General features: G+C 48.3%; 1 protein-coding gene across 1 annotated transcript; it reads left to right on the top strand.

The window, feature by feature from the left end:
- Nucleotides 1–2,903: 2,903 nt before the first annotated feature.
- On the top strand, nt 2,904–26,338 carry rhoq (ras homolog family member Q). Its single transcript, XM_036546362.1, has 5 exons — nt 2,904–3,436; nt 4,263–4,321; nt 22,784–22,948; nt 24,986–25,081; nt 26,138–26,338. The coding sequence occupies exons 1-5, from the start codon at nt 3,295–3,297 to the stop codon at nt 26,291–26,293; spliced, it is 618 nt and encodes a 205-aa protein (XP_036402255.1). The 5' UTR covers nt 2,904–3,294; the 3' UTR covers nt 26,294–26,338.
- The last annotated feature ends 6 nt before the right edge of the window (nt 26,339–26,344 follow it).

Below are 26,344 nucleotides of genomic sequence, written 5' to 3'. Positions count from 1 at the left end.
TTTCCCAAATGTCCCCATTAATCAAGGTGAAATTGTGATAGATATAGTACCAGTCAAAAATTTGGACATGCCTGATTAAGGTAACGGGAAACATGCATTCAAAGACATTTTGATCTAAATACTTATGCTTCATGCTTGAAATTTGTTTCTTCGACAGAAATAAATGGTGATGTTGATGTCTATGTATCAGTTTCTTTCCAAACAATTTTTTAAAGAATATTTTTGGCTTCTTTGAAGAATCTAAAATATAAGATAGTTTTTATTTATTTAACACTTTCTTGGTCACTGCATAACCTGTATGGTCTTAAATGAAGATTAGATTGATCAAGAGGAAGGATAAACTTTTTCGTATCCCTCTTCAAAGGGATACAATGACAATGACACCCACAGCAGACACAGGTTAAGTATAGGACACGTAATTGCAATATTACTAATTACAATGGATCATTGTCTCAGAAGATACTTTTTAAGTGCATCCTCTGAGACTTTAACTGTATTAAATATGATGTAAAATGTACATTTTGAGCTGAGTAAGTCAAAGTGGCAGCTGTGATGATGATGAAAGAGCAGACCCAGGCCAAGGAGCAGGGTCTTTGGCCGGGTTCCAAGTAAACACCCCTTGCTGCCCCCCTCAGGGCCCCACAATATTTTTATAACTCCGCCACATCCATTGGCATGGGGAGCTGTGCTGGGTTCGTGACACCAAGCCTTTGAAATGCACAGCTTCTCTGCTTTCCCCCATGTTTTATCAGATGTGAGCACTCCTGCTATTTGCAATTTAGTAACAACAGCTGTGACCACTACAGAGGGAGCCTCCATTATAAAGTTCCTGCAGCAACCAGGACTTCGGTGTTGAACACTGTTTAATGCACTGGACTATCACTCACAGCCTCAAGTGCGTGTGTATGACTAGTTGCATGTAAGCATGAAGATGTAGTTTGTAAGAAGTATACCTTGTCATGGTTAAGGGAGTCTTAAGAGGAGCACTTTCATGAAGGCATGGAGAGGAACACAGTACTGTTCACATCTTCTTGACCAACATGGATGATTTTGTTTTTAGTGTCTACTCTGTTTCCATTGTGGATGAGGACAAGGAATATTGAAGTTTCTTATGGTAGTGCCATGACCTGTTCTTTCCCCCTATTGCCTATGTTTTTTGTATCTGTCTCCAAATCTCATATTTGACTCTCTTAACTTATCAGCGTTAGCGTTTATGCCTTGGCTGTCTCCAACTGTTTTAATCAACGAACAAAATAATTTCTTACAAAATAAAAAGAAATCACAGGACAAGTGTTGTGGGACTCATGGAATTTCTTTAGCGATTCATTAAATGGACTAAATTATGCATTTTAATTTAATTCGTGTTGAGTCTTGTCAAGTTTCAATTTGTGTAAGGTCGCAGCTAGACGATGAATAAAAATCCTTTCTCAGAAGCACACCCCGCCAACAGACTAGCTAACACTGCTGTAAAGGAAAACGGTCGGGGCTTACAGATGCACTTCACCTTTAAATGAAATCTAGTAGGTTGGTAACAGAAATAAACATTTGATATTAAATGTCAAGCATCGAAAAATAAGGCGAACATAATAGTGTAGATCAACTCACACATAAAGCAAATCTCTAATTTTAACAGCGGTCTTCAAAGCTGGGTACGGCTTCTTGAAATTCAATGCTCTGTAAATAAAGAACGCTCGGGTTGTGGGCAATCATAAAACGGGAGATATGAGTATGCGCAAAATACATGCTCTCTTGAATGAGATAATTTAGTTGATGCTGCGCTAGACGCGCACCGCTACTCTGTTTAAATTGCCCATATGCACACAATGTATTGAAAGAAAACTATGAGGTAATTGTTTAGTCACGTGACCGCTGCAGCATCTGTCAAATGTGATACCATTACAGAGGCACAGCGGCGCATCCCCGACTCAGCTCTACTCGCGCGGGAGAGCTCTCCCCCGCTTCCAGCTGATTGGACTGCTGTCATCTAGCTAGGGACCGTCGATAAAGGCCAAAGAAATCGCTTATATTGTTGAAGTCAGAAGACAAAACACATGTAGAATTGAAGGGTATATGACCATATATGTGGGTTTCATAAGCGCTGCCGTTGACCTCTCAGAGGAAGCGTAATTCAAACCTTTTCGGGCTACATCAGGTTAATGTATTTACTGAGGTGATCATTTGGTTCAAGGTCAAATATGAACACTGGCTTGATTACTGGCACTATTAGTAATTGACTGATGTTCTCATTCAGATGAGAGGGAAAGGAGGGAAAGGAAATCACATTTCTGTGTCTCAGTTAGTTCTGATGGACCACAGGCACCTGTAAAATTTACAGGAGGCGGGTGGCATTAGAGGACGTCCTTGCCTCTTGACCATCAAAGAGGTGAAAACAGCATCAGCGTCACCTCTTTGGGGTGATATAATGAACATCTAAGGTGTTTTGTCTTGAATGAATATAAATGAGTGTTTTTTATTCTTACTCATTGGTTCAGCAGTCACTGCTGTCTGTAATGACTTTGAAATATCAGATTTCTAATACAGCAGTAGCTTTGCTTGCTGAGGGAGAAAAAAAACCTTGTACCTGCAAATAAAACTGATAATGCTCATCACTTCTTCACACTGCTACCATATTGTCTGTCAATTCATTTTGATTATAAAAGCACTGTTTGAGTGTGTGTTCTTGTATGTCCAGGGCATGGAACATGATACACTTTAAGCGCACGCACACACACACACACACACACACACACACACACACACACACACACACACACACGTTTATCACAACAATCTCTCTGTTCACAGTAGCCGCGTCATAAAACCGCTGTAGTTTCGACAGAGTCCCTTGGTTTGGAGTTTTTACCCCGCCTCTGTTGCAAGCGAGCTCGAGTTGGCATCAGTGCCTTTGCAAGTGAGACTGGAGCGAAAGTGGGAGAAGTGGAACAAGGCAGCGACAGGCGAAAATAGCGTGTCATGTTTGGACGGTGACCGTAAGCGAAGCTGGTGTTGTTGGGAGAAGGTGTTGCATTGAACGTGGGGAGTTTTACCACAGATCTCGCGGAGGGGCAACAGCATGTGCACATTGTCTGTCTACCCCGTGTGTATGTTGGCTTGAGCGGGGGAAGGAAAACCCTTTACTGCCAAATTTGGCAACCAGGGAGGAGAAATGCCATTTTCAGTTGTTTTGCTGCGGAGCGCAGACGGACAGGGGCGCTGGTGATGCCTGTCCGTTGGGGATCGCCGCTTTACTGAGGAAAACTGGGCGGCTGAAGAGATGTTGATTTTGCGCGAATCATGGCTAATGGAACTGGCACAATTATGCTGAAATGCGTGGTCGTTGGAGACGGTGCTGTAGGCAAAACTTGTCTGTTAATGAGCTATGCCAACGACGCTTTCCCAGAGGAGTACGTCCCTACAGTCTTTGATCATTACGCAGGTAAGGCAGTTTTGACGCACGGTGATCTTTCATTGTTTGCAGCAGTGGAGTTGGGGAATACGGTCAGACGAGCCAATGCTGTAATGAAAACAAATAATGGAATTAAAACATTTCAACTTAATTTTTATGAAACGAAAATATGAGGAATTAATCTCTAGTCGCTAGCTATACACTAATAATTATTTTGAGGAAGTTTAATATGTATTTATCCGCATTAGCAAAATGGACATTTTTAAATATTTGCAATACCATTAATACAGCATTATATTCAATAACAAGAATTTAAAAGTACTAGTACTGCTACAGTTGTTGCAACTACTGCTACTACTACCAGTTCTACAACGACCATAGTAACTAGGCTACTACTATCAGCCTACTACTACCAATAGTAGTTATAAGAGAAATTACAGCAATAATGGTAACACATTATCAACGTGAATCCACAGATGTGAAGATTTCAACCTTGAGAAGAAAACACGATAGTGTGCGAACTGGTGTTAAAGCTGTAAATATATCATTTCAAATAATTATTTAATCATTAAGTAGCAATTACCTTAAAATGGCCGGATAATGTAAAGAATCAAACTAATTACTCGAGCCTCGGCGTATCATCGAAAGGAAACGGGAACTTTTTTCTCTACTTCGCCTCCCTGTTGGAATCTGTTTTTGTAATTAAAACCACTTGCGTTCTTCTCCATAAGCAGCTCTGGGCTGAAAGTCTCTCTCCCTCTCTCTTTTCCTCCCTGTCTCTCCACCCCCAACCCCCATCTCTCTGTCTCCTTCTCTCGCTCATCAATAAGGAAAGATTGTCCGTTTCTTTTTGTAGTGAGCGTCACCGTTGGAGGAAAGCAGTACCTCCTGGGACTGTATGATACGGCTGGGCAGGTATGGTCCGGTTTAACTCTTTGAGCAATGTACTCATCACTATTAAAGCTGAGACTCAATGTGAGCCTGTGTCAGGGTTTCCCTATCTGTGGTGTCTTGAAGAGGCGTTTGTGCACTTGGCATACAGTACAATATATTGCTGGTCGATTTAAGATGTTGACATCATTCTGGAACCGAGAATGCATGCAACAGGTGATTGCTATTGTCGCTCCCAAGGAGTAGATAATGTCATTTTGTGGTCGGATTTGATGACTGTATGTCTGCACAGTCCAGCCTCAGACGGTCAAGGTTTGTGTCTCAGTTGTTCTCTCTCATTGTCTGGGTTACTGCTCCCACCCCCACCCCCTTGAGTTAAAACTCAGCTAAATCAGGAAGAATACGTAATACATTTTTAATGTCTCTACTGTAGTTAGATTTTTCTGTGTGTTAAGCACAGCACTCACTGAACTTAAGCACTCACTGAACTTAAACACAACATTTGAAAGAGGGGGAACACACTGTGTTTAGTCAGAAATATACAGAAAGAGATCAGGAGGCCCCACTGTGCACTGATGAATAATAAATAAATAAATACATGAATAAAAAATCAGTGTCACTCAAGTGGCCTCCACAGGGGAGCTGGATAAGTAGTGGAGGATTTCTTCAAAAGCTTTTTGTGGACCATATCTGTCACTCCAACAGGGCTGACCAATCAGGTGTGGCTGATATAGGTCCTGACCAATCAGGGGAAAAAAAATAGGTCCATAACAGATGGCTGTTCGCTCACTGTCCTGCCCCCACGCTGACCTCACTGTTGAGTAGTTAACCAGGCACCGTACACGCGTGAATGCACACACACATGTTCATGCTAACACACTCACACACACACACCTTACTGTCTCCCTCTCAGACATGTACATGCACTCAGTCATGAAAGCCAAAAACACACATGCACACATGCACACGCACACACACACACGCACACACACACACACACACACTTGACCCCTCCTCCCCCTCAAACATGCATATTTCTTTTTCGCTCTTACAGACGCACATGCGTTCATGTTTTGTATGTACACATGCACACACTCTCCGGTACACACTTTCATGCCTGTAGGAGGTCGTTATACTGGTGGAATTTAATTAAAAGCTCCCCGTATGCACATCTGGTGATCCATCATAGCATGTTAGCTCTGGTTTTCCTTCTGAGGGGAACAGTGTAGCATATATGGCTGTCTAATCTGCTCAGAAAGATGAGGTCATTACAGTGCTGTGACATATGGGAAAGGGTATTGGGTGTATCGTTATTAACCAGATCAGTCCAAGATCAGTGATTCATCCTGTCAGATGTTAGCGGGCGGTTTTGTTTATTCTGTCTGATTGCAGACTAGTGCCAGTAATCACCATTTCTTGCTTTTTCTTTCGCTGATTCAGAACATTTGAAAAATGGAGAAGTTTCATATATGCTGATCGTGGGCTCAGAGGCCACAGAGAGTAGAGTTACTGCTCTTCATATGAAAAGGAAGTTCAAAGCAGTGCTCTCCACCCACCCCCACCACTGCACTCTGCACTCAGAATTAGGCAGCTGGTAACGTTTATAACTACACAGGGCTTGGGGGGGAGAGAGAGAGCCTTCCAGCCATTGATCAAAGAAGGTCTCCAACTCCGTTGTTGGTGAGGGAGGGAGAGGAAAAAGAGGGGGGGGGGAAGGAGAGGGAAGAGCGAGGTCATCAACAGTCATGCAGTTGTTAGGACTGTGTGTTTGATATAGTCGCTCACTATCTCTCTCCCTCTCTCTCTCTCTCTCTCTCTCTTTCTCTCTCTCTCTCTCACACACACTCTACCTATCTCTCTGTGTAGACCAGGAAGTGAGAAAGGAAAAGGGCTAGGTTTACAGCAGGCTGTGCGACAGACAAGGAGTTGAGAAGGAGAATATCTGCCTTGGTATCCCATTATCTGTCCTACCCCCTTTTATAACCGAGGAAGGACAAAGCACACACTGTCGCTTGTGAGCAGTACTCAGGGATACGACATGGAGGGGGTGCCTGAGCAGAATGTACATTATATTACATTTTTTTAGCAGATGCTCTTATCCAGAGCAGCTTGAGCAACAGTGTAAGACCAGGCTAACAACACCCCCAGACCTGTGAGTGTGAGCATAACACCATTCAAGCACTACCACAAGTTCATTCGTGCAGCCTGAGTAGAAAGGGAAGACAAGTGTACTACCATACATCAGTCTCTAGATCAGAGAATCCAAAATCCACACAGCCATGCTACACATAAAATAAATAGCAAGTACAACAAGTAGCAGGTGTTAGCAGACAGGGATTGAGGTGGAACCAAGGTGTAGTCTGAAGAGATGGGTCTTCAGACTGCATTGGAAGATGGCCAGTGATTCCAATGAAGTCCCATGGGGACTTCATTCCACCATTGAAGGATCAGTATAGACAGGGATCATGTCTGAGAAGAGCCCCATTGGGAAGAGGAGTGACCTGGTCAGGTGTAAGATGTCTGGGGGCTGAAGGGGCCCCACTTCAACAGGTGCATGTAAAAGGACTTGTTAGCCCCTTTAAGACCCTGTTTTGCTGACATCACCCTGTGGAGTGTAGAGTAACTTGCTACAGTCTTGTATCTGATCAGAGGGTCACCCAGGGTCACAAACTGAGTGAATGCCCTCAGTAGTGCAGGTGTGTGGCATTATGGTACTGATCAATCTAACTGTAGACTGTGGCTGCTGGGCACTCCTGAACGCCCTTGACGAGGAGCACTGTTGAACGCTCTAACTGAACAGCGTGTGCAGGGTGGTTCTGAGGGCTCATGATGGAGGAAGACTTAGGAGAACTGGAACCGTCTCAGAGGAGAGTGTTGTGCAGTGTTGTGGAGTCCTGAACACTCCTAGTTAAGTGTTATTGTGTCTCCTTAGTCTTTTACCATGAGGTCCCATCTTAGGCTTGGAGTTATCACAGCACACACATAGCTCCAGATCTATGTGGTTGTTCAGTATGGCTCTTGTGCAAAAGCTGTCTTGTAGCCGAGGCATGACCAGAAAGAGGTGCAAGATGCACAAATCTCTGTGGGGGAACAGTGCTGCATTTAGAAAGGTGTTGGCAGGTCAACATCAAGTGACTTTGCTCTGCACACGAAAACAAATCAACGAGTCCTTGATAACACATGAAGGTTTCACCCACTCTGGGCTTCCCAAAGCCTTACTCTCCCGTCACTACTGCTGATTTTCTGTGGCGGAGAATACCAGCGTATGACACGCATTCCTGTCTGAAGCACCGTGGGCAGCCTTCATTGAAACATTAAAATGAAAGTGATGCTTGAATGAATCAAAGGGATGTTTTAGCTGTGTGTTAACAGACAGAGCCTCCAGGCTGTGTAATGAAATAAAAGTGACTCCATTTTCACAACAGGCATAATCCAGCCCTGCAGTGTCCTTCGTTTAGTACCATAAATTCACACAGCTGATGATTCCATATACACAATATCCAGAAAGGTGTGGGCCAGAGAAGGATCTGAGACGACTCCCAGCAGAACATCAACAGCATTTCAGCGGGAGTTGACCAGTTAATCTTACTCTCCTCCGCTGCTAGGACACGTCAGGAACTGCATCATCATTTTCTGATGATATCAGTGGAAAGCAAGGAGGGGTGTGATGGAGGATAGAAGGCAAAGATGAGCACACTCCACTGCAAAAATCGGCTATTTCTTGAAGCTCCCAAACCTTTGCAAAATGCATTAAAGATGGCAGTTATTTAATATTGGCATGGGATAAATGGCCACACTTGGTGCGGTGGGAAAGACAAGCAGAGACGCCCCTGGCAACAAGAAGGAAGAAATTCCCTTCGCACACACTTACTTGGTAAGGCAGTTTCATTTATCTGTCTCTGTTGAAGGAACACAGAGCACTTGTAATGAAAACAGCTTGACAGTTGGAAGCTTTTAATAAATTGTTGGGCATCATCATCATCAGACACAGTGGAAAACTGATGCAAAACCGAAAACCTCAGGATTAAAAGTTGTGTCGGGACAATTGAAAGGTAGTAAGGATGTGTCAGTCATTGGTTAGAGCGTGAGTGGAATAAAGCAGGTTCTGGAAAACTTGAGGAGCCAATCTGAATATCTCATGAGGAGTATTACAGGTTGGGGTTATAGTCATTCCAGAAGAAGGACCCAGGGCTGCCCCCACTGCCGTTATCCCAATCATAAACCCGTACAGTTCTCTGCTCTTCTCCTCAGAGAACATTTTACAGTTCCTACACCACACACATACACCCTCTCTTCAGGGCATCAGCATTAAAGATGGTTAACGGGTTCTAACGACCTTTTTAATATTTAAATTTTGGCCTGTCGTGGAGCACAGCGCAGCTGCTGCGGGAGAGGATCCCTCCCAGAATCCCTTGCTGTTTTATAGGATTTTTTAGAGATGATGAAGGAATGAAGACTCTTCCCCCCTCTCTGTGTCCAAAGGGGCTGTGTCTGAGCGAAACGTTTACAGACTCGTTCCTGGATTTCCACTTTCTGCGTTCTCACAGCACAACACAGATCTGGAGATGAGGGCTGGAGAACACATGTGCCGTGCTGGCGTGACTCTCTCTCTCTCTCTCTCTCTCCCCCTCACCCCCTCTCCCTCTCCGGTCGGTGTTGGGTCCCAGCATGCTGATGGATTTCTGCTCCATTCGACTGCATTACGTCGTCTCTCTCCTATAGTGCTTTTCCCTCAATGGCATGGATTAAAACTGGGAGCCTGGAGTAAACTGTGTGTGTGTGCGCACTCGCTCGCACATATGTATGTGTGTGCGTATGTGTGAATGCATGTGTGTGTGTCTGTGTGTGTGTGTGTGATTGTGTTGGTGTCCTACACTATATCACAGCTGTGTATATCTGATTTAGATTACATCATACCCACAGTCTTATTAAAAGTCAGATGCAGCTTAACTATTTCAATAGAAAAAGGGTCTGGTGTGAGAGAGATATACGCCATTCCTGTCTCCCGGAGCTAAAGGAAAAAATGACACAGAATGAGCCGACATTTCGGCCATTGTTAATCTTAGTCAGACGTATGGTCAGGCACTGAAACTGCTATGCTAACTGAAATGCTGAAGGGGACCACTAAGCATGTGTACCATGAAATGCATTAGACAGAGGTGTGTGCAGTCCTGGGTGGCGCTGAGATCCAGATTTCATCCTGATTTATGTGGTACAAAATCAACATAATGTACAGGAGGAACTCCCCCTGGATAAGATGCCAATCCAACCTCGGGCAACAAAACGTTCCATGCACAGCAAGCAATGTGTTATTGTCATCCATCATACCTACTGCGTGTCAGACCTACTGTGCATCAAATCAGACTCTGATTCAACGACAGTGTGGAGGGAACATTGTTGTGCAGAATGGCAGGTACGTTTTTGTTCCCTTATCAAGCAAAACGACGCATGTTGCCATCTTAGAGTGTAAGGAATGTGGAGCCCCCAGGAGATTGGAAACATTGTGAGTACAATTTTTAAACAAGGAAGGAAGGAAGTTTTGTCCTTATGTAAACAACACACGTCATTGAGTGAAATGTCATACTTCATGTCCTAGTAGTGTATGGAGTTTATTATAAAGTCATGCTCGCTTAAACTCGCTGGGGCACAGTGATTAAAGGACGTCATTAGCTGCTGAGGAATGAGCTGAATTGTCAGAATTCCCAGGGGCTGTTTTTTCTTTCCTTTTTGGCAATGGGACACCGGCCTGGCACCGTGACTGGGATTCACGGCGGTGGTAACAGGGTCCTCTGTTGCTCAAGCCCAGAGCGGGTCGCCTTTTTAATTCCTGTAAAAACCCAGCATCGTCACTCCTGATACCTGAGTCTGAGTCCCTTCCTGCCGGCCCCCTGTGGGGCCCCGCTGGCGTTGTGCAGTGATGATGTCACCACGGTGATGGACGGCGGCTCATACGTGTCACCGCCCCCCCCCCCCGACGCCTGGGCTGAGATTTACTGCCCCCGTTTCCCCATTTCCCTTCCTTATTCCCCCCTCTCCGCTCTGTAAGTGTCCCACCGGGTCGGGGCCGCATGCTGTGAGAGATGGGAGAGCGCGCCTAACGAGATTTACGTCCCGCGCGGTTTGCGGCGACCCCGGCCCTTCACGGGAGGCCCGTCCTCCATCGTTCGTCCCACCACGCCCGATGTTTATTTGAAGTCTGTATTTGGATAGGAAGTCAGCTCATCTGGCCTCTCAGGTATAAATCATCCCCCTCCTCCTCCCCAGGGGGGACTGCTTTTGCCGTGCCTGCACTGTTTCTCCTACCCTTTGCTGGCGATGTGCAAAAAGGCCATTACCTCTGCGCTCACCCCAGGAGTGTCGTCAGCCAAAACCAGCCCGTGCTCAGCAGCTAATTATTCACAGGCTCCGCTGAAGGGGAAACAGTTCTTCACCTGTGTGCAGAACAGAGGGGCCATTCTAAAGCCTGTCTGGCTGGGATATGAGGCGTGAAGCTCTGTGTGCCGTCAGCCCGGGCTGTCTGGAGCGGCAGCGGGTGGAAACGGAGCGGATGGTATTTATTTATTCATTCGTCCTCCTCTCTGGGGCCATGCCGCTGTTTCTGGGAATGGCAGGATGATGGCCGTGGAAGAGGAAGCAGGAAGTGGACGCTAAGTGCGGTTTTCCCCGTGGCAACGGCGGGCCCAGAGCTTTCTCTTCACTCTTTTTCACTCTCACTCTCGCTCCTCCGCTCCCCGCCCCGGTCTCCAAGGAAGGGAGTGAGTTTGAAGAGGAGAGGAGATGGGAAGATGAGAGGGGGAAAGGTGTTTTTTTGTTTTTCTGCCTGCTATGAGCCCATGCTTTTGTGTCTTCAATTTCTCTTCAAAAGTTTTGGGGCACACTGCCATTTGGTGGTTCAGTGGGGCAGGGGCACTGGACTCTAATTTCACAAAAATTGTGGTAGTGACACCCCCCACCTCCATTGGACTACATTTGCTGTACATAATCTTGCATTAGGTGTCAGAGTTAGTGGGCAGAGTCATGTCCTCTTTCCTCAGCAGTAACATTGCCTTTGCAGTTTACCATCCATGGGTTTCATCAGCTTGCCCCAAATGTGGATTTATGTAAAAGCTCACACATTGCAAACATGTAGTATCCTTTTATGATGTTGGCTCATGCACTTGGAGGTTTGGTTGTGTGCCCGGAGTCATGCTTTATACTTCAAACCCCGAGTTAAAAGATGGCCCCCACCGTACGTGCATGTGAGCGCTCCTAGCCTACCGTGTGTGGTGATTGTAGAATTGCACTTTGTGTGGGTTGAGCCTACACAGGAACACATTACACCGAGCTGTGCCATTCCACGCAGGAAGCACGTAAGTCTTTATATTCAGGATCAGCTTCCTGATTGGCTGACGCCTGCCATGCCTGGCTCTTAAGTTCCAGACACTGACTGGCTGGAACGGGGGAGTGGGAGTAATGGAGGTTTCTGGAAGTGCAACGGAGAGCAGGGGCCATGAAATGAAGCTGTCTGCGAAATGTCAAGCATCGCTGTCCCCCTTCCAAGCACGCCCCTCTGTCTGCGTCTCCCCATCATTGCATTAGTCATCCATTACACTTTGCGTAATCCATTTTTACAGCTGGGTTTGACTGCATCGATTGAAGAGAAGTACCTGGTTCGAAGGCATAGGCGTAGTGTTATACCTAGGATTCGGTCCCAGGAGTCACAGGTCCAGAGCTGTGGGGTCTAACCAATAGACTATACCATGCCTTTGCCCCTTGTGCACACTCTGTCCCCTTCTTACTTCCTGTCTCTGTCACTCTCACTCTGCCTGGCTCTCTTACTTTGTCTTCCTTTCTTTCTCTCTCTCTCTCTCTCTCCCCCTCACATTGTCTTCCCATGTCTGTCAGTCTCCCCTCTCTGTCATTCTGTCTGACTCCCCTTTGACACCCCCCCCACCCTCCCCTGTCCCCACCCAAAGGCCGGCTTGGCTGGGCTGCTATGTTAAATTCTTACGGGAGCGCGATGGAGTGGAGGTCTATTTTGAGTTTCCAGGGTAGGAAGGCAGATGGTTGTGATTGAGTGTGTCACACACACACACATACTTATACAGCCGTCATCAGGATCCTGGAGTTGTCGGCTCTTATTTCACTCTGTGCCAGCATTGCTGGTGTTGCTCTACTTATTACACTAGCGCAGGGCCGTTATTCCTGGGACTGTGTTTTGGGAGGAAGGAAGTCCCCAACCGCCACCAGCTGGTCTAGACCACAGGGCAGTCACATGACATGGGGGTGTGTGTTTGTATGTCTGTGGGTGGGAGATGGTAAGGGTCATGTGATCTCTCCACCCATTGGGTCCCGGATAGGCATTAGAGCGCATGTCCTCACATGCCGTTGAATTGGACATGTGGGCCTGTCTGACATCAGGCAAGTGTATGATGTGCGGAGGAAGATGTGTGTCATCACGGCACTCATGACCCTGGCACCCTGGCCCTCAGACTGTAGGGGAGGGAAGGGTAGAAAGGGTCCTGACCCTGCTGGAGGATCATCACCCCCCCCCCCCCCCCCCCCCCAATCTTCCCTCCAGTCAACAGCTCAGCTACAGGTGGGCCGCATTAAAATGGTCAACATCTAAGGGAAAGTGTATTCAGTGAGGGTAAACCTGAACTGTGCTACTGCTGTTTTCTTATGTTATGCTGAACTTGTTACAATAACATTTCTAAGAAGCATTTGAAGGAAGTGAAAAAATGTGTCAGGTGACATTATCAGCATGTGAGGTTTTTTGAAATGCAGAGAAATAGACCACATGATGTTATATATCTTAGCACATCGCTGTCATGATAGTATCACATTTTCTATTACATCTGTCAAAAACGCTTGTTATGAAATCATAACAACAGTGGATGTGTAGAATGTGTGTATTTTTTCATGGTCCAAAGCTCCCTCGGCCCACCAATCTGTTTTGCCTCACTGCTTGTTCTCTGCCAATGAGAAAGCCTAACTGTAGTATGCTGTCTGTAATGGGTAAAAAGTGGGTGTGGCTTATTTTAGTCATAAAGGAGGTCAGGGGGCAACTAGAGTAACATTTATACATCTCTAGACAGGCACAGTGGAGGGTGGAATAAGGCTTGGCTAATAAGGGAGTTGGCCACTTTCATGCTATATGTAGGCTTTACCGTAGCATAGTGGTAACGAGCAAGGCTCATAACCGAAAGGCTGCTGATTCGATTCCCCACTGGAAAACTGCTGCTGTAGCCTTGGGTGAGGTAGGCTACTTAATCCACAGTTGCCTCAATAAATATCCAGCTGTATAAGTGGATAGCATGTAAAAGTTGTAACCAGTTTAAGTTGCTCTGGATAAGAGCGTCTGCTAAATAACAACAATGTAATTTAATGTTATATAGCCCTGTTACACAAAATACCTCATGCCTGCCGCCCCTTTAGCTCTGACTGGAGAGGGGATAGCACACTATAGACAGTGTCTACCCACACACCAGGATGGTGTAAGTTGGATTACCGTTCTCATGGCCGTGTCTTCTGCCGGAGAGAACGTCAAAAGAGGCCACTCTTTTTTTCACAGACCTCATGAGGTGACATGCCCCCTTGTCCCTTGGTGGATATGGACTGTGACGCACTGAATTGTGCATGTTGAGTGTTGCATCGTTTTCTATTCCCGGCCATAGACACGCAAGTCAGCGCCCAAAAGCCAGGCTGAGAGGCGTTCCATCATAGCAAGCAGATCGGAGAGGGCTGCAGTGTGTCACGAGCGCCACAGAGCTGACACACCACTGGCTGAAAACACTCACCGCTGATATCAGCCCGAGACAATGCAAATGGAATCGGCGGGTGGGGGGGGGAGGGAGAGAGAGAAAGAGAGAAAAGCCAAGCTGTCTGATAATTTCGCAATTTATCATGAGTGACTAGCTGTCTGAACTTGGAACGTGGAGTCTGCCTGTCTGTTCTGCTTCTCTGTTAGCATCAGTTTATATATGCACAGAGAGACTTTCAGTCATGAATTATTCGTTGCTGGCAACAGGGGCGTGTTTCTCTCTCGCGGTCCCTCTCGCTCTTTCACTCTGCGCTTCTTTCCTGTTCATCTCTCCCTCTCTTCCCCTCTCTCACTTCTGTCTCCGCTGCAACCGCAAGTCTCTCTCGTTCTCTCCTTTCTCTTACATAAGAGATGGGAGCTGACAGGAGAAAAACGTTCAGTGGCAAAATGACCTATTTACTGCTCCACGGCGAGCAGGCAGGAACTCACAGGGAGAGCAGCGCTGGAAGGTGTTGGAAAGAGGGAAGATTCCTCCTCGCAGCGCAACCTTCAGCAGCTTGTTTTTGGTAAACAGCAGACTGCAGGGTGTGCTGCAGACAGCATGTTCCAGTCCACACCTGTCTGTCTGTCTGGCTCCCGGAGAAGCTCAGAGAGACACACACACACGCGTGCACACAGACGCACACACAGGCACACACACACACACAACTGATATTCAAAGCTTTAAATATAAGCAGTCATCAACACTGGGTTGGTTAGAGTCTGGGATATGGAGTCTTTCACACATGTATGGTCTAACACACACACACACACACACACACACACACACGCAGATTACTGATTTATGCATGCTGTTGTATGCCTGCACTATTGTTGGAACAATATAGAATGAAGCACAGAATGGCACTGTCATTAGCACGTTTGTGTTAAACCTCTGAGTTTACCCTGTGGGCGAGGTTGTCTCAGTGCCTGTTGCAGGGGCTGACTCCCGGGGAGGCGGGAGGTGACATTTATTGTCCTTTGTGCTCTGGGAAATGAAATCCGATCCCCCCCCTCGATGGCAGCAGACCAGAAGGGACCGCCAATGTGTCTCTCTGTCCCTCTGAGGGGGACCGTGGAAACTACACCGCGTCAGAGCAGGGCTTGCACATGCAGTGAGGGGCAGGAGTGCTCCTGTGTGTTTCCTGTAGGAATCAGGCCACGTCATATTAAGGCAGTGTACCGGAGGGGAGGTGGAAGGCCTGCCGGCAGGGGTGTGGAGGCGGTCCCCGGAGCCTGCGGGACGGTGAACGTGCGCGACCGCTGCCGCTATCTGTCCTTGTCTGACACGGGCCAAGCCCATTAGACTCCTAACGCTTGTTTGTTCCGATCCATTTCCTCTGGCTCTTGGAGGCTCCCAGCATCTCATGTGTGCAGCCAGGTGGAACTCAAGGTGTTCTTTAATGTCAAATCACGGCACTTTATATATCCTCCCAGTAACAGCGCTCACCCAGACACCGCTGCTCACGAACCCCCCGCTGCCTACAGCAGACACACATGCACACAGAGGCTTATTATGCATGCAGTACACACACACACACACACATACACAAAGGATCTGAGAGCATTAACATACATGTGTACACACACACACACACACACACACATGCAGAATGCCAGGGAAGTGTTGTGGGTAATTGGTATTTGATGGGGATGGAAGTCCCACTTACAGGGTTTTAAACAGAGAGCCAGCCAGGCGTGACGGGCCTACTGATTGTGAGGGAGGGTTATCACAGTGTGCCCGCGCACACACACACACACACACACACGCACACACACACACGCACACACACACACACGCACAGTGCATTGACACAGTATGATACACACATACACACACACGTACATGCAGGTACCAATGCACAACAGCATACACATGTGCATACACTCACATATCACTCAGAGAACACTTAGAACACACACTCTCACATGCATGCAAATGCTTCATACATGTGCATCTGCACACACCCATGAAGTGCACACACAAACACAAAAGGAGCACTTTACACACGCGTGCGCACACACACAAACACACACATGCTTAAGTCAGTCCATTCCTACTGATGGCACCCATGTGTTGATTTACCACATACGCGCCTGCGCATGTGTGTTTGATCACTGTAGTGGCATGCAACCAGTCCGATAACCCGTGCTAATACACGACAGCCTCTACAGCGTGGGTCTCCCCGGGCGCAGGGCCTTATGGGAGGTGTTCACCCACGCACGCCCGGCGGTGCATGAGCAGCGGGAAACAGCCTGCGCACTCACGCGTCTGCGCTCACACATTTGCATGTTAATAATTCATTTAGAAACATGAAAGGGAGCAACGCGGGCCAAAAGGGGGTATCAATCAGAGATCAGTCACGTGGGGCCGAGCTGACCGGGGCACGTCATTTAATCAGCGCTTTTGGGCCACTCCAGCGCTGGCTTTTCAGAACAGTAATCTCGAACTTTCTGCCGAATGGGAGAGAGGGGATAACATTAATAACAGGGGTTTTTTGGAGGTTTTCCCGTGTCAGTTGCATCTTGGGTGGATCTCCGTTAGATCACTTTGCTCTGCGGAGGCCCCTATCTGCATTTCTCCCATCCACTGGCAGAGAATGATGAAAGGGCTGAAGGCGGCATACAAATCGGTATTATATTATGAGCAATAAATTACGTGGCACTGAAGAGATAGTCATCGTGTGAGGGAACACCCCCCCTCTCTCCCTCCCCCCCTCCCCCCTTGTCCACAGGAATCCCAACACCAGAAAGTGAGAGAGAGATCTGCAGAAAGAGAGAGAGGGACAGAGGGAAAGAAGGAGAGGAAGTGAGTGGAAGAGAGAGGGATAGAGAGAATGTGTGGGTTTTGTGGGGGGGGGGTAGAGATGGCTTATTCAGATTTAGCATTTCATCCTGTCTGAGGGGCAAATCTCTTCTGCAGAACGGTTTACTGATGGGGGAGGGAGGAGAGGGGTGAGGAGGAGTTGCTTATCACCCTCCCCACACCCATTCTCGCGGCGTGTGAACTCTTCCAGATTTGTGTGTATTTTTACCTTTCACGGACGCAAAGGTTTTACGCCCTGTTTTATCACGGTGCAGGGGTTTACTGAAATGAGGTTTTACTGCGAGCGATGAGAAGCGTCCAAAGTCAATCATGCACGGTTGGACAGGCAGGTTGCCAGGGCTTATGGGTAGCTGCCTCTGTGGCTGACACAGGTTTAGTCACCACTCCACCTACTGCTTTCCCTGATTTCTGTGGAGTGGAATATTAACAATTTTGCTGTTGTTTAAATAATCAATGTCCAATAGACCTCCGTTGTGTATCGATGAGGAAGATGACCTACACTGAGAACTGTTAAACTAAACGAATCCATAAATAAGACGTGTTTAGGGGCCGGACTATGAGAAAGAGGATTTTTTTCCCCTTGCCTGTGTTTGCATTCCGCAAGGGTCACCTTTCCATGCGGTTAAAAATAAAATAAAATCTCCGCGGTCTGTGGGCAAAACACATCCTGCCGAGCTTTTCAGGAGATGTCAACACCTCTCCGTGGAATGACTGTCTTAAAAATAACAAAATATCAGGCTTGCATCGGACACCATAATAGTCCGTCTCCGGTGGCGTCCGCTCGTAAACGTGCGCCCTGACGTCTGAGGCGGGACACAGAAATAGCTCAAGTGCTGTTTGCCGGCTCTCAAGAACAGGGTAAAACTGGACCCCCTTTTGGATCCAGTCTAGGGAGTCTGAGAAGCCTTAGGGTAGAGGTCGGAGGTGCTTTGAGCCGCCTGCTTCCACAGAAAATGCTTATGTTGATAGAACCATTTATATTCAACCCCGTGACTCACCATTGTTAAAGACTATGAGCATAATTATTTCCTAAATAGGACAAAAGGTGGGAGCCTGGGTGGTAAAGGGATATAATGCCCATTATTTGGTGATGTGTCGTGCAAGCAAACACGTCCCCCACATTACATTCCAGAGTAATACTGGGCTCAGTCTGTTCCAGTCATCCTCCTTGCAGGACGCCTCTGGCCCGGGTCTCAGCAGGTCCCTGTACACCGGTTGCTGCATGTGAGGCTGCTCTCGGGGCATTTCCTTCGGCTCGGGGTCCGCGCTGCTCGGCACGCCGTTCCGGTGGTTTACGTCCCCTGTCTGCCACGCTTTAATGCTCTGTCAGCTTCCTCTGATCAACATTGATTATTAATGAAGTCTTCTGGAAACAAAGGGCTGCTCAGACACTTTAAACAAGACCTCTCTGTCCTCTAAAGCGACAGCAGGGCTTATCGCAACAATGGCTAAGGATGGGCAGCCTCTTGCCCCCCTCCCCCCCCCCTTCCCCCCCAATCACTCTCTCTCTCTCTCTCTCTCCCTCTCTTGCTTTCTCTGTCAGACACACACACACACACACACACACAGTGTTGAAGCAGGAGGTAGAACAGCCCAGCCCTGTGGTAGTCTCTCGCTGCCAGGTGGCTCATATCAAAGGCCTTCACGAGACCCCAATTCGCAGGGCAGGCTCTTCAAAAAGTGTAAGACGAGGCCAACTACAGACATTCGCATCAGAGACTGCCATTTACAGCAGCCCCGCTGCTCCTGGCTAGCACCCATGGCCTTCAGAGTCCAGCAGAGCCTAAGGAAGAGGGGGAATAAGCAAGGGAGAACTGTGACACACACACGCACACACACATACACACGCACCTGCACACAAATATTCTCACACACAGAATGTTATTCGTTCACCCTGCATACAGCAATTGCACACACACATACATGCATACAAATATGCTGGTGGCTGTAATTCAGAGAAAGCATCAGAGTGCACAGGAGGACCCAGCTGCCATCTGTGTGTGCGCGTGTGTGTGTTTGTGTGCATGTGTTATTCATGGTCTATCTGAGACTGGGGCCAGCTCTTGTCAGCAGCCTCTGACAGCAGCACACATCAGTCCTGAAGTGAGTCATGCAGGCGTCACTCTGCTGGGGCTCGTCTCTCCGCAGGCCCTGCGCTGCCCCCGATGGCACTGAGAGTACATCACCGTTTACAGCCTTTGTCTGCCACTGCGGGCTGCAAGGGAAGGAGTGAGCAGACAGAGTCTCCACACTGGCATTCCATAACACGGTCCTGCAGCTGAGCACATACACGCACGCGCACACACACACACACACACACACACACACTCTCACACAGACACAGAGGCATGCACACACACACACACACACACACACACACACACACTCTCACACAGACACAGAGGCATGCACACACACACACACTCTCACACAGACACAGAGGCATACACACACACACACACACATACTCACTCACACACACACACACACACACACACTCTCACACAGACACAGAGGCGTGCACACACACACACACACACACACTCTCACACAGACACAGAGGCATGCACACACACACACACATACTCACACACACACACACACACACACACACACACTCTCACACAGACACAGAGGCATGCACACACACACACACACACACACACTCTCACACAGACACAGAGGCGTGCACACACACACACACTCTCACACAGACACAGAGGCGTGCACACATACACACACACACACACACACAGACACACACACACACACACACACACACAGACACACACACACACACACACACACACTCTCACACAGACACAGAGGCATGCACACACACACATACTCACTCACACACACACACACACACTCTCACACAGACACTCTCACACAGACACAGAGGCGTGCACACACACACACACACACACACACTCTCACACAGACACAGAGGCATGCATACACACACACACACACACACACACACACACACACACTCTCACAGACACAGAGGCATGCACACACACACACACATACTCACTCACACACACACAAACACTCTCACACAGACACAGAGGCATGCACACACACACACACACTCTCACACAGACACAGAGGCATGCACACACACACACACATCCTCACACAGACACAGAGATACACATATATGCATACACACACACACACACACACACACTCTCACACACAGATACACAGGCGTGCACACACACACACACACACACACACACACACACACTCTAGCCACCTTGACCCAGGTCATCACTATAAAAGAGAATTGAATTTCCAGTTGACCTTCCTTGTTAATTGAAGTATAAAAATACACACACACACAGTACTCACACACACACACACATAAACCCAGACACACTCCATAGGCCATCACTGTAAAAGAGAATTGAATTCTCAGTCTACTTTCCTGGTTAAATCAAATACACAAATGAAAAAAAAACACACCCACGGTCTCGCTCGCAGTAGTTCTGCAGTGAATAGGGGCTGAGTGGTATGTGACGAGCCTGCGAAGGTGACGTCGCCCACAGCAGCAGGAAAGCGATGCTTGACAGGGTGCTTGTTCTGAGAGAGGGATGAACCCTGGACCGCTCCACGGACTGGCAGAGACTGAGGGGATTCATTAAAGGAGAGGAAAGAGAGGGCGGGAGGTGACTGGTAATGAACCCAGATCAGTCAGGGCCGTGACTCAGGGACCCAACTGGCTGCTATACGCAAACACGAGAGGTTATGCCATCGGGATGAGGCCGGAGACACCAGTGAGACACCGACTGCTCTCTACACTTTACACTGATGGTTCACAGGTGTGCGCTCACAACGCACTGATCCTGAAAAAAAATCTATGGGGAAGACAGAACTGAGCATTCATTAGAGGTGACACCCTTACTTTGTTTGGTGCCGATTATGCTCACTCTGTGTCTGTGGAATTACAGTTACCACCAATCATTCAGCATTAAAATGCATTCCAGGCCCGCCCGCTCATGAATATTCGCTCTCGTCATGACATTACACACACCGCGGGCACAGCCTCGTCTGGGACTTTTCAGCGGTGGGTAGGAAGGAATGCACGGGGTGTAGCTGTAGAGAGTTTAGAAACGTGCGGAAAATATTCCCTGTGCGCAGCCTCGGTGTGCACTGTAAACTCAGCGACGCACAGTGAAGCAGCGGAGGCTGACGGGCATCTGTGCGACCGTGCTATTCCTCACTCCCCACTCTGTAAAACTATCATTATTCCACAGGCGGCACAGCCTGGCAGGTCCAGCAGCTCGCCGCTAGGAATGCTGGGATACCAGAGACAGGTGGCTGTGGAGATTGCCCTGTCCTTGTCAGGAGGGGGGGGGGAGAGATGTGCGAGGGCAAGAAGAGGATCTTTTCGCTTCATTTGCATAGCGAAAGACCGGAAGAGTAGCAAAGTTTAGCAACCTTTGCCTGTAATCATATGGCTTTATTACGTAATCAAAATTGACCGTCATGTGTCAAACATATGATTTCCCACCAGAAACATTAGAAAAAAGCAGTGCTAACAGACAGAAGCCTGGGAGCAGAAGTGTTAGCACGGCAGGTATTTAGCAGGGGAGACAAGACATTATATAGGGGGGCAGAGGTGGTTGTAGGTGAATGAGAGTGGCTGGCCTCTGTTCTGTGTCCCCAGCGAGTGTGCCCCGATGCCTTGTTTCCCGTGGCAGGAGCGCGGGGCAGGGGTATTTGAGATCCCCCGTTTCTGTAGCACAGCAACGCCATTGTGGCCAGAGCCACGGTAAAAGACTTAATAATAATTAAAAATCAATGGAAACGGATCGATGCTGCAGAATCTCCTTCAGCTCCTCCGTCTGCACAGGATTCGGCAAGCCCTGTCAGCACCCCACGCATTAACACACACACACACACACACACACACACAAACACACGCACACGCACACGCACACACACACACACACACACACACACACGCACACACACGCACACACACACACACACACACACACACACACACACACACACACACACACACACACACGCACAGATAAGAACACGGCGCCCTCCAAAACACCAGTCACGTGTTTGCAGAACATCCTGGCTTAATTGTCATTACTACAGTGCTGGATTTTCAATTCCACAGCAAAGCACTATGGGAACGGCGGTATATCTGGTATATCTGGAGGTCATTCAGGCCATTAGTTGTTTCCTTCGCCAAACTGTTTTTCTTTTCGTGTGGGTAAGAGACATGCAGTCTTGAGGTGCTTTGCCTACCTGGAACCATCTCACTCATATTACATGCAGGAAAGATGTCAAACAATAGCGGTAGTTTTAAAATAATGTTTTCTATGTGGATATGTATTCATAGCTGGTAAAATATTCTGGAGCAAATGGGAAGGGAAGAAGACTGCAGACTGCAGAGAGCTTCGATTTGGAGCTGGAAACGCGGCCAGCAGAGCAGCCATCCAATGCCTTTGGCTCCCAGCAGCGGTTTTTAATCTTCTACAGACTTCTGTTGTGCTGATTTCTCTTCCATTCAGAGGCACAGCTGATGCTGCTACTGTGGGGATAGCATCGTGGAGCGGTGCTGCTGGTTGTGGGTGGAGAACCCCAGTGAGGATTACCTCATTTAATTAGCGGACACACCTACCCACGCTTACTGTAAAAATCATTGACATCACCTGTACAGGTGGACACTTCCGGCCAAGTACCTTAATCAAGGGTACAGTGGCTGTTCCCCGTTTGGGAATTGAACCTGCAACCTTCAGGTTAGCAGTCAAGGGCACTTTGCTGCCTTGCTGCTGCTGTATAATGCGTGGAGTCACGTGGGCTGATCTTTCCTTCCCTCACTCCCTTCTCTCCCCCCCCAACACAGGAAGACTACGACCGCCTCCGGCCTCTGTCCTACCCCATGACCGATGTCTTCCTCATCTGCTTCTCGGTGGTGAACCCGGCCAGCTTCCTCAATGTGCGGGAGGAGTGGGTCCCGGAGCTGCAGGAGTACGCCCCGAGCGTCCCCTTCCTGCTCATCGGAACCCAGGTGAGCTCGTACGCCCGGAAACTGGGCCCGCCGCCCACTCCTGAGAGCTCTGTGCCACCCTGGCCTGTCTCTAGCCCAGAAGAGATGGCCTCAGGACAGGTAAGGAGAGAGGTGGCATCCATGTTCTCAGAGGGAACAGCTCTCTGACTGTATAAAGATCAGATTTGTGTCTTGCTATTCAAAAGAGTAAATGTAATTGGGGCGTACTGAGGTACTGTATGCAGATGACCATTGTTTTCCATTGTTTTAAGAACAACCACCCATTATACGAACATACCTTTTCTTCAGTGTAAATTAAAGTACTACAGCAGAACTGAAATCAGAATATCACACAGAAAACAACGCCCTATTCATTCTAATCCTTTCAAGAATGATTCAAATCTTGCTTTGGAATGTAGAACAGGATATATCTAAAGGCATCCTATTTTTAAACATACTTCAAAACTTTACATGTGGGTGTTAATGTATCATTGTTCCCTGGCAACGAAACTTCAGAGGCGCGTGAGGGTAGGGGGGTGGGGTAGAAGCTGAAGAGTGGGCGTGTGTCATTTGTAATGCATCATGTCAGGGGATATTTACTCATGTTTTATTGGTCCGTCTATTAATCTGCGCTGGCCTCTGAGGTGAATACTGATGAAGTGGTAATCGATTGGCATGGGGGCTGGAATTAGAGGCGAGATCAAACGGCATTGTGGTGTGTGTGTGTGCGTGCGCGCACGGACAGGCGCTGCGATTACAGATCTCAGATCAGCAGGATCAAACTGCGCTCTGCGAGCTCTACACCACACGCAGAACTCCGCAGTACGGTAGAATATCAGAGCCGTGCCTCCACCCACACGCTCCGAGATCTCACATACCCCTGACAAATGATGCCTGGGTGTGTGTGTTTTCACATGAGTCTGCGGCTCACCGGTGTGTGTTTAAGTGTGCTCATGGATGTCTGTGTGTGCTTGTGTGTGTGGGTGCATGTGCATGTCTGTATGTTCAGTGTGCCCATAGGTGGAAACAGAACAGGAGAACTGGTGCTTACACAGAGGTATTTAAACTCCACTTTTGTCTGTTGCTATTTCAAAGCCAGGGTATTACAGGGTTTTAACACCCAACATATACTGCTAGGGCACTGATGTTGTACTCTTGGGCAAGGCCCATAACCCAATATTGCCTCAATAAATATCCAGCTGTATAAATGGGTAACATGTAAAATTTAATGTAATGTAATGCATGTCTGTTTGTGGGCATCCATGTGTGTGTGCGTGTGAGTGCATGTGCATGTTTGCATGTTCAGTGTGTCAATAGCTGGAAACAGAAGAAGTGAACTGGTGCTTTATTGAGCTGGAGTTCTGGGATATTGGGGTACCACATGCTCAGCTCTAGCCGGCTGCGCGGATCCAGCTGAAAAATCAGCCGGTGGAATTTTAATTGGAACCAGAGGTTGTTTTTGCAGGGTGGAAGGCAGAGGCTGCCGAGGTCGGGCTGTCTTCGTCCGCCGTAAATGTAGCTTTGTCAGGGCCGGTTGGGTGGGGGGCAGCGCAGCTTAGCACCAGCGTCAGGTCCAGTGTAGAATTTCATTCCTGGAACCGTCCGCTCTAAAAACAAACCGCCGTCACATGGAGCCGTGCTTGGGGGCGCGGGGCGTTACGGGAGCGCCTGGCGCCGCGGGCTCGTGTTGGGGTTGGAAGAGTGCCTCGGACCGCGCGGCGAAAACCGAACTTTGACCCACTGAGAAGCGCGGCCGGGAGGGGGGAGGAGAGGAGGGGGGAGGGGTCGTAAAAAACAGCGGCGCGAGCACAACATACGAGCTCATTCAGCAGGGAGCGCATGCGAAACTGCTTCTCTTGCAGCTCGCAGGTAATGGAGCGCGAGGCGAGTCGGGGCCTCTCTGGAAGAGAGCCAGGGAAGGAGGGGGGCCGGCCAACACCCCCGCGGCGTACGGACGGGGTCACACCGGGTCGACTCTCTTCTATTCCCTCCCTGTGGAGGAATGAGCTCGCTGAGGGTGCCCGTCTTATAAAGTTCCCATCACCCTCTCTGTTTCAGATCGACCTCCGGGATGATCCCAAAACCATCGCCAAGCTGAACGACATGAAGGAGAAGCCCATCTCTACGGAGCAGGGGCAGAAGCTGGCCAAAGAGGTAGGGCTGCAAGAGCACTCTGGGCAATATCATAATACGCTCCTTCATTATGCTTGAAAGAGTTAAAGAAGGGAGCAAACAATTTACATCATTGACTCAGCCCATCTGCCCACAACTCACAAAAGTAGTATCAGAGGTAGGTAGGTGGGTGTTCTAGGTAAACTTGTGGAGCTGTACTGCTTTCTGTTTTTTCCATTAGGGTAGTTTTAGAATGTGAAGGAATGCATGCTTGTTCATGTGTTCCAATACAAGAAAAACTACATTTTCCAGTTAAAAGTGATTGTGACACAAAGGTTTTGCTGATCAGGGCAGTGAGGGCAGCACGCCCAGGCCATAGTCACGGTGGACAGTGGTTCTGTCACATAGTCACGTCACAGGGTCTGTTTGTAAAAGAGGCGGGGCCATGATATAACCTCAGATGCACCCTGCTCCAGACCTATGCACATGTTTCCCAAAGAAAGGGGAAAATACACATAAAAAGAAAGAAAGTGTGAGCCCTCGGCTATTTTTAGCTTGTAAAGCTTATCTGATGGTAAGATGAAGAAGCAACCCCAAGCTTCCTTTCAGCAAGCCAGAGTTGGTGAGGTCCCTGCAGACCGGAGCTGAAAGGCACGGCAGGCTTAACCTTAAGAGCAAAAGCATTTAGGCGTGAGAAACCCTAAAAGTTTTAACATAAACCCCCCTTCCCCGTGCGCTGTGCACTGTTTTTGGTCAAACCCATTTCACTATCAGTGACAATTCCACATCAGTGGCAAGTTCATTATGAGCAATAACGACAAGCCTGTCCCTCTACGTCCTCCATTTTTGAAGGGCGTCTCAAAAGCTGTATTTGGCAGGGTGTGACGAGTACTTCCTGCATTGCATTTACGGCAGGCTGCACTACAGCCCCAATTATTTGTATAACTACCGTGCCTGCCACGGGCTACAGGCGAGAGGTCCACCATCAAAAGGAAGTCACACCTCTACCAGGCCCTCACGGTTTGATATGGCTTTTAGTGTTGCGCAACAATTTGCTGACTTCCTGCCTCTCACCCACCCCACCCCCTCTCCCTCCAGATCGGGGCCTGCTGCTACGTGGAGTGCTCGGCGCTGACGCAGAAGGGGCTGAAGACGGTTTTCGACGAGGCCATCATCGCCATCCTCACCCCGAAGAAGAACGCCCTCAAGAGGCGGCTGGGCTCCCGTTGCATCAACTGCTGCCTGATCACGTGAGAGAGAGAGACAGACCGAGAGGGAGCAGAGAGAGAGAGAGAGAGAGAGAGA

Source organism: Megalops cyprinoides, chromosome 15, assembly GCF_013368585.1.
Source record: "Megalops cyprinoides isolate fMegCyp1 chromosome 15, fMegCyp1.pri, whole genome shotgun sequence".
Classification (NCBI taxonomy): Eukaryota; Metazoa; Chordata; class Actinopteri; order Elopiformes; family Megalopidae; genus Megalops; species Megalops cyprinoides.
The sequence above is the reverse complement of the archived record's forward strand: the minus strand, read 5'-3'. Positions and strand labels throughout refer to the sequence as shown.

What these genes read in the sequence shown, in the direction of transcription:
- rhoq (XM_036546362.1), top strand. Translation starts at nt 3,295, where the DNA reads ATGGCTAATGGAACTGGCACAATTATGCTGAAATGCGTGGTCGTTGGA. An exon ending in TGTATGATACGGCTGGGCAG is followed by an intron (nt 4,322 to 22,783) that starts GTATGGTCCGGT and finishes CCCCCAACACAG; the next exon opens with GAAGACTACGACCGCCTCCG. An exon ending in TCCTGCTCATCGGAACCCAG is followed by an intron (nt 22,949 to 24,985) that starts GTGAGCTCGTAC and finishes TCTCTGTTTCAG; the next exon opens with ATCGACCTCCGGGATGATCC.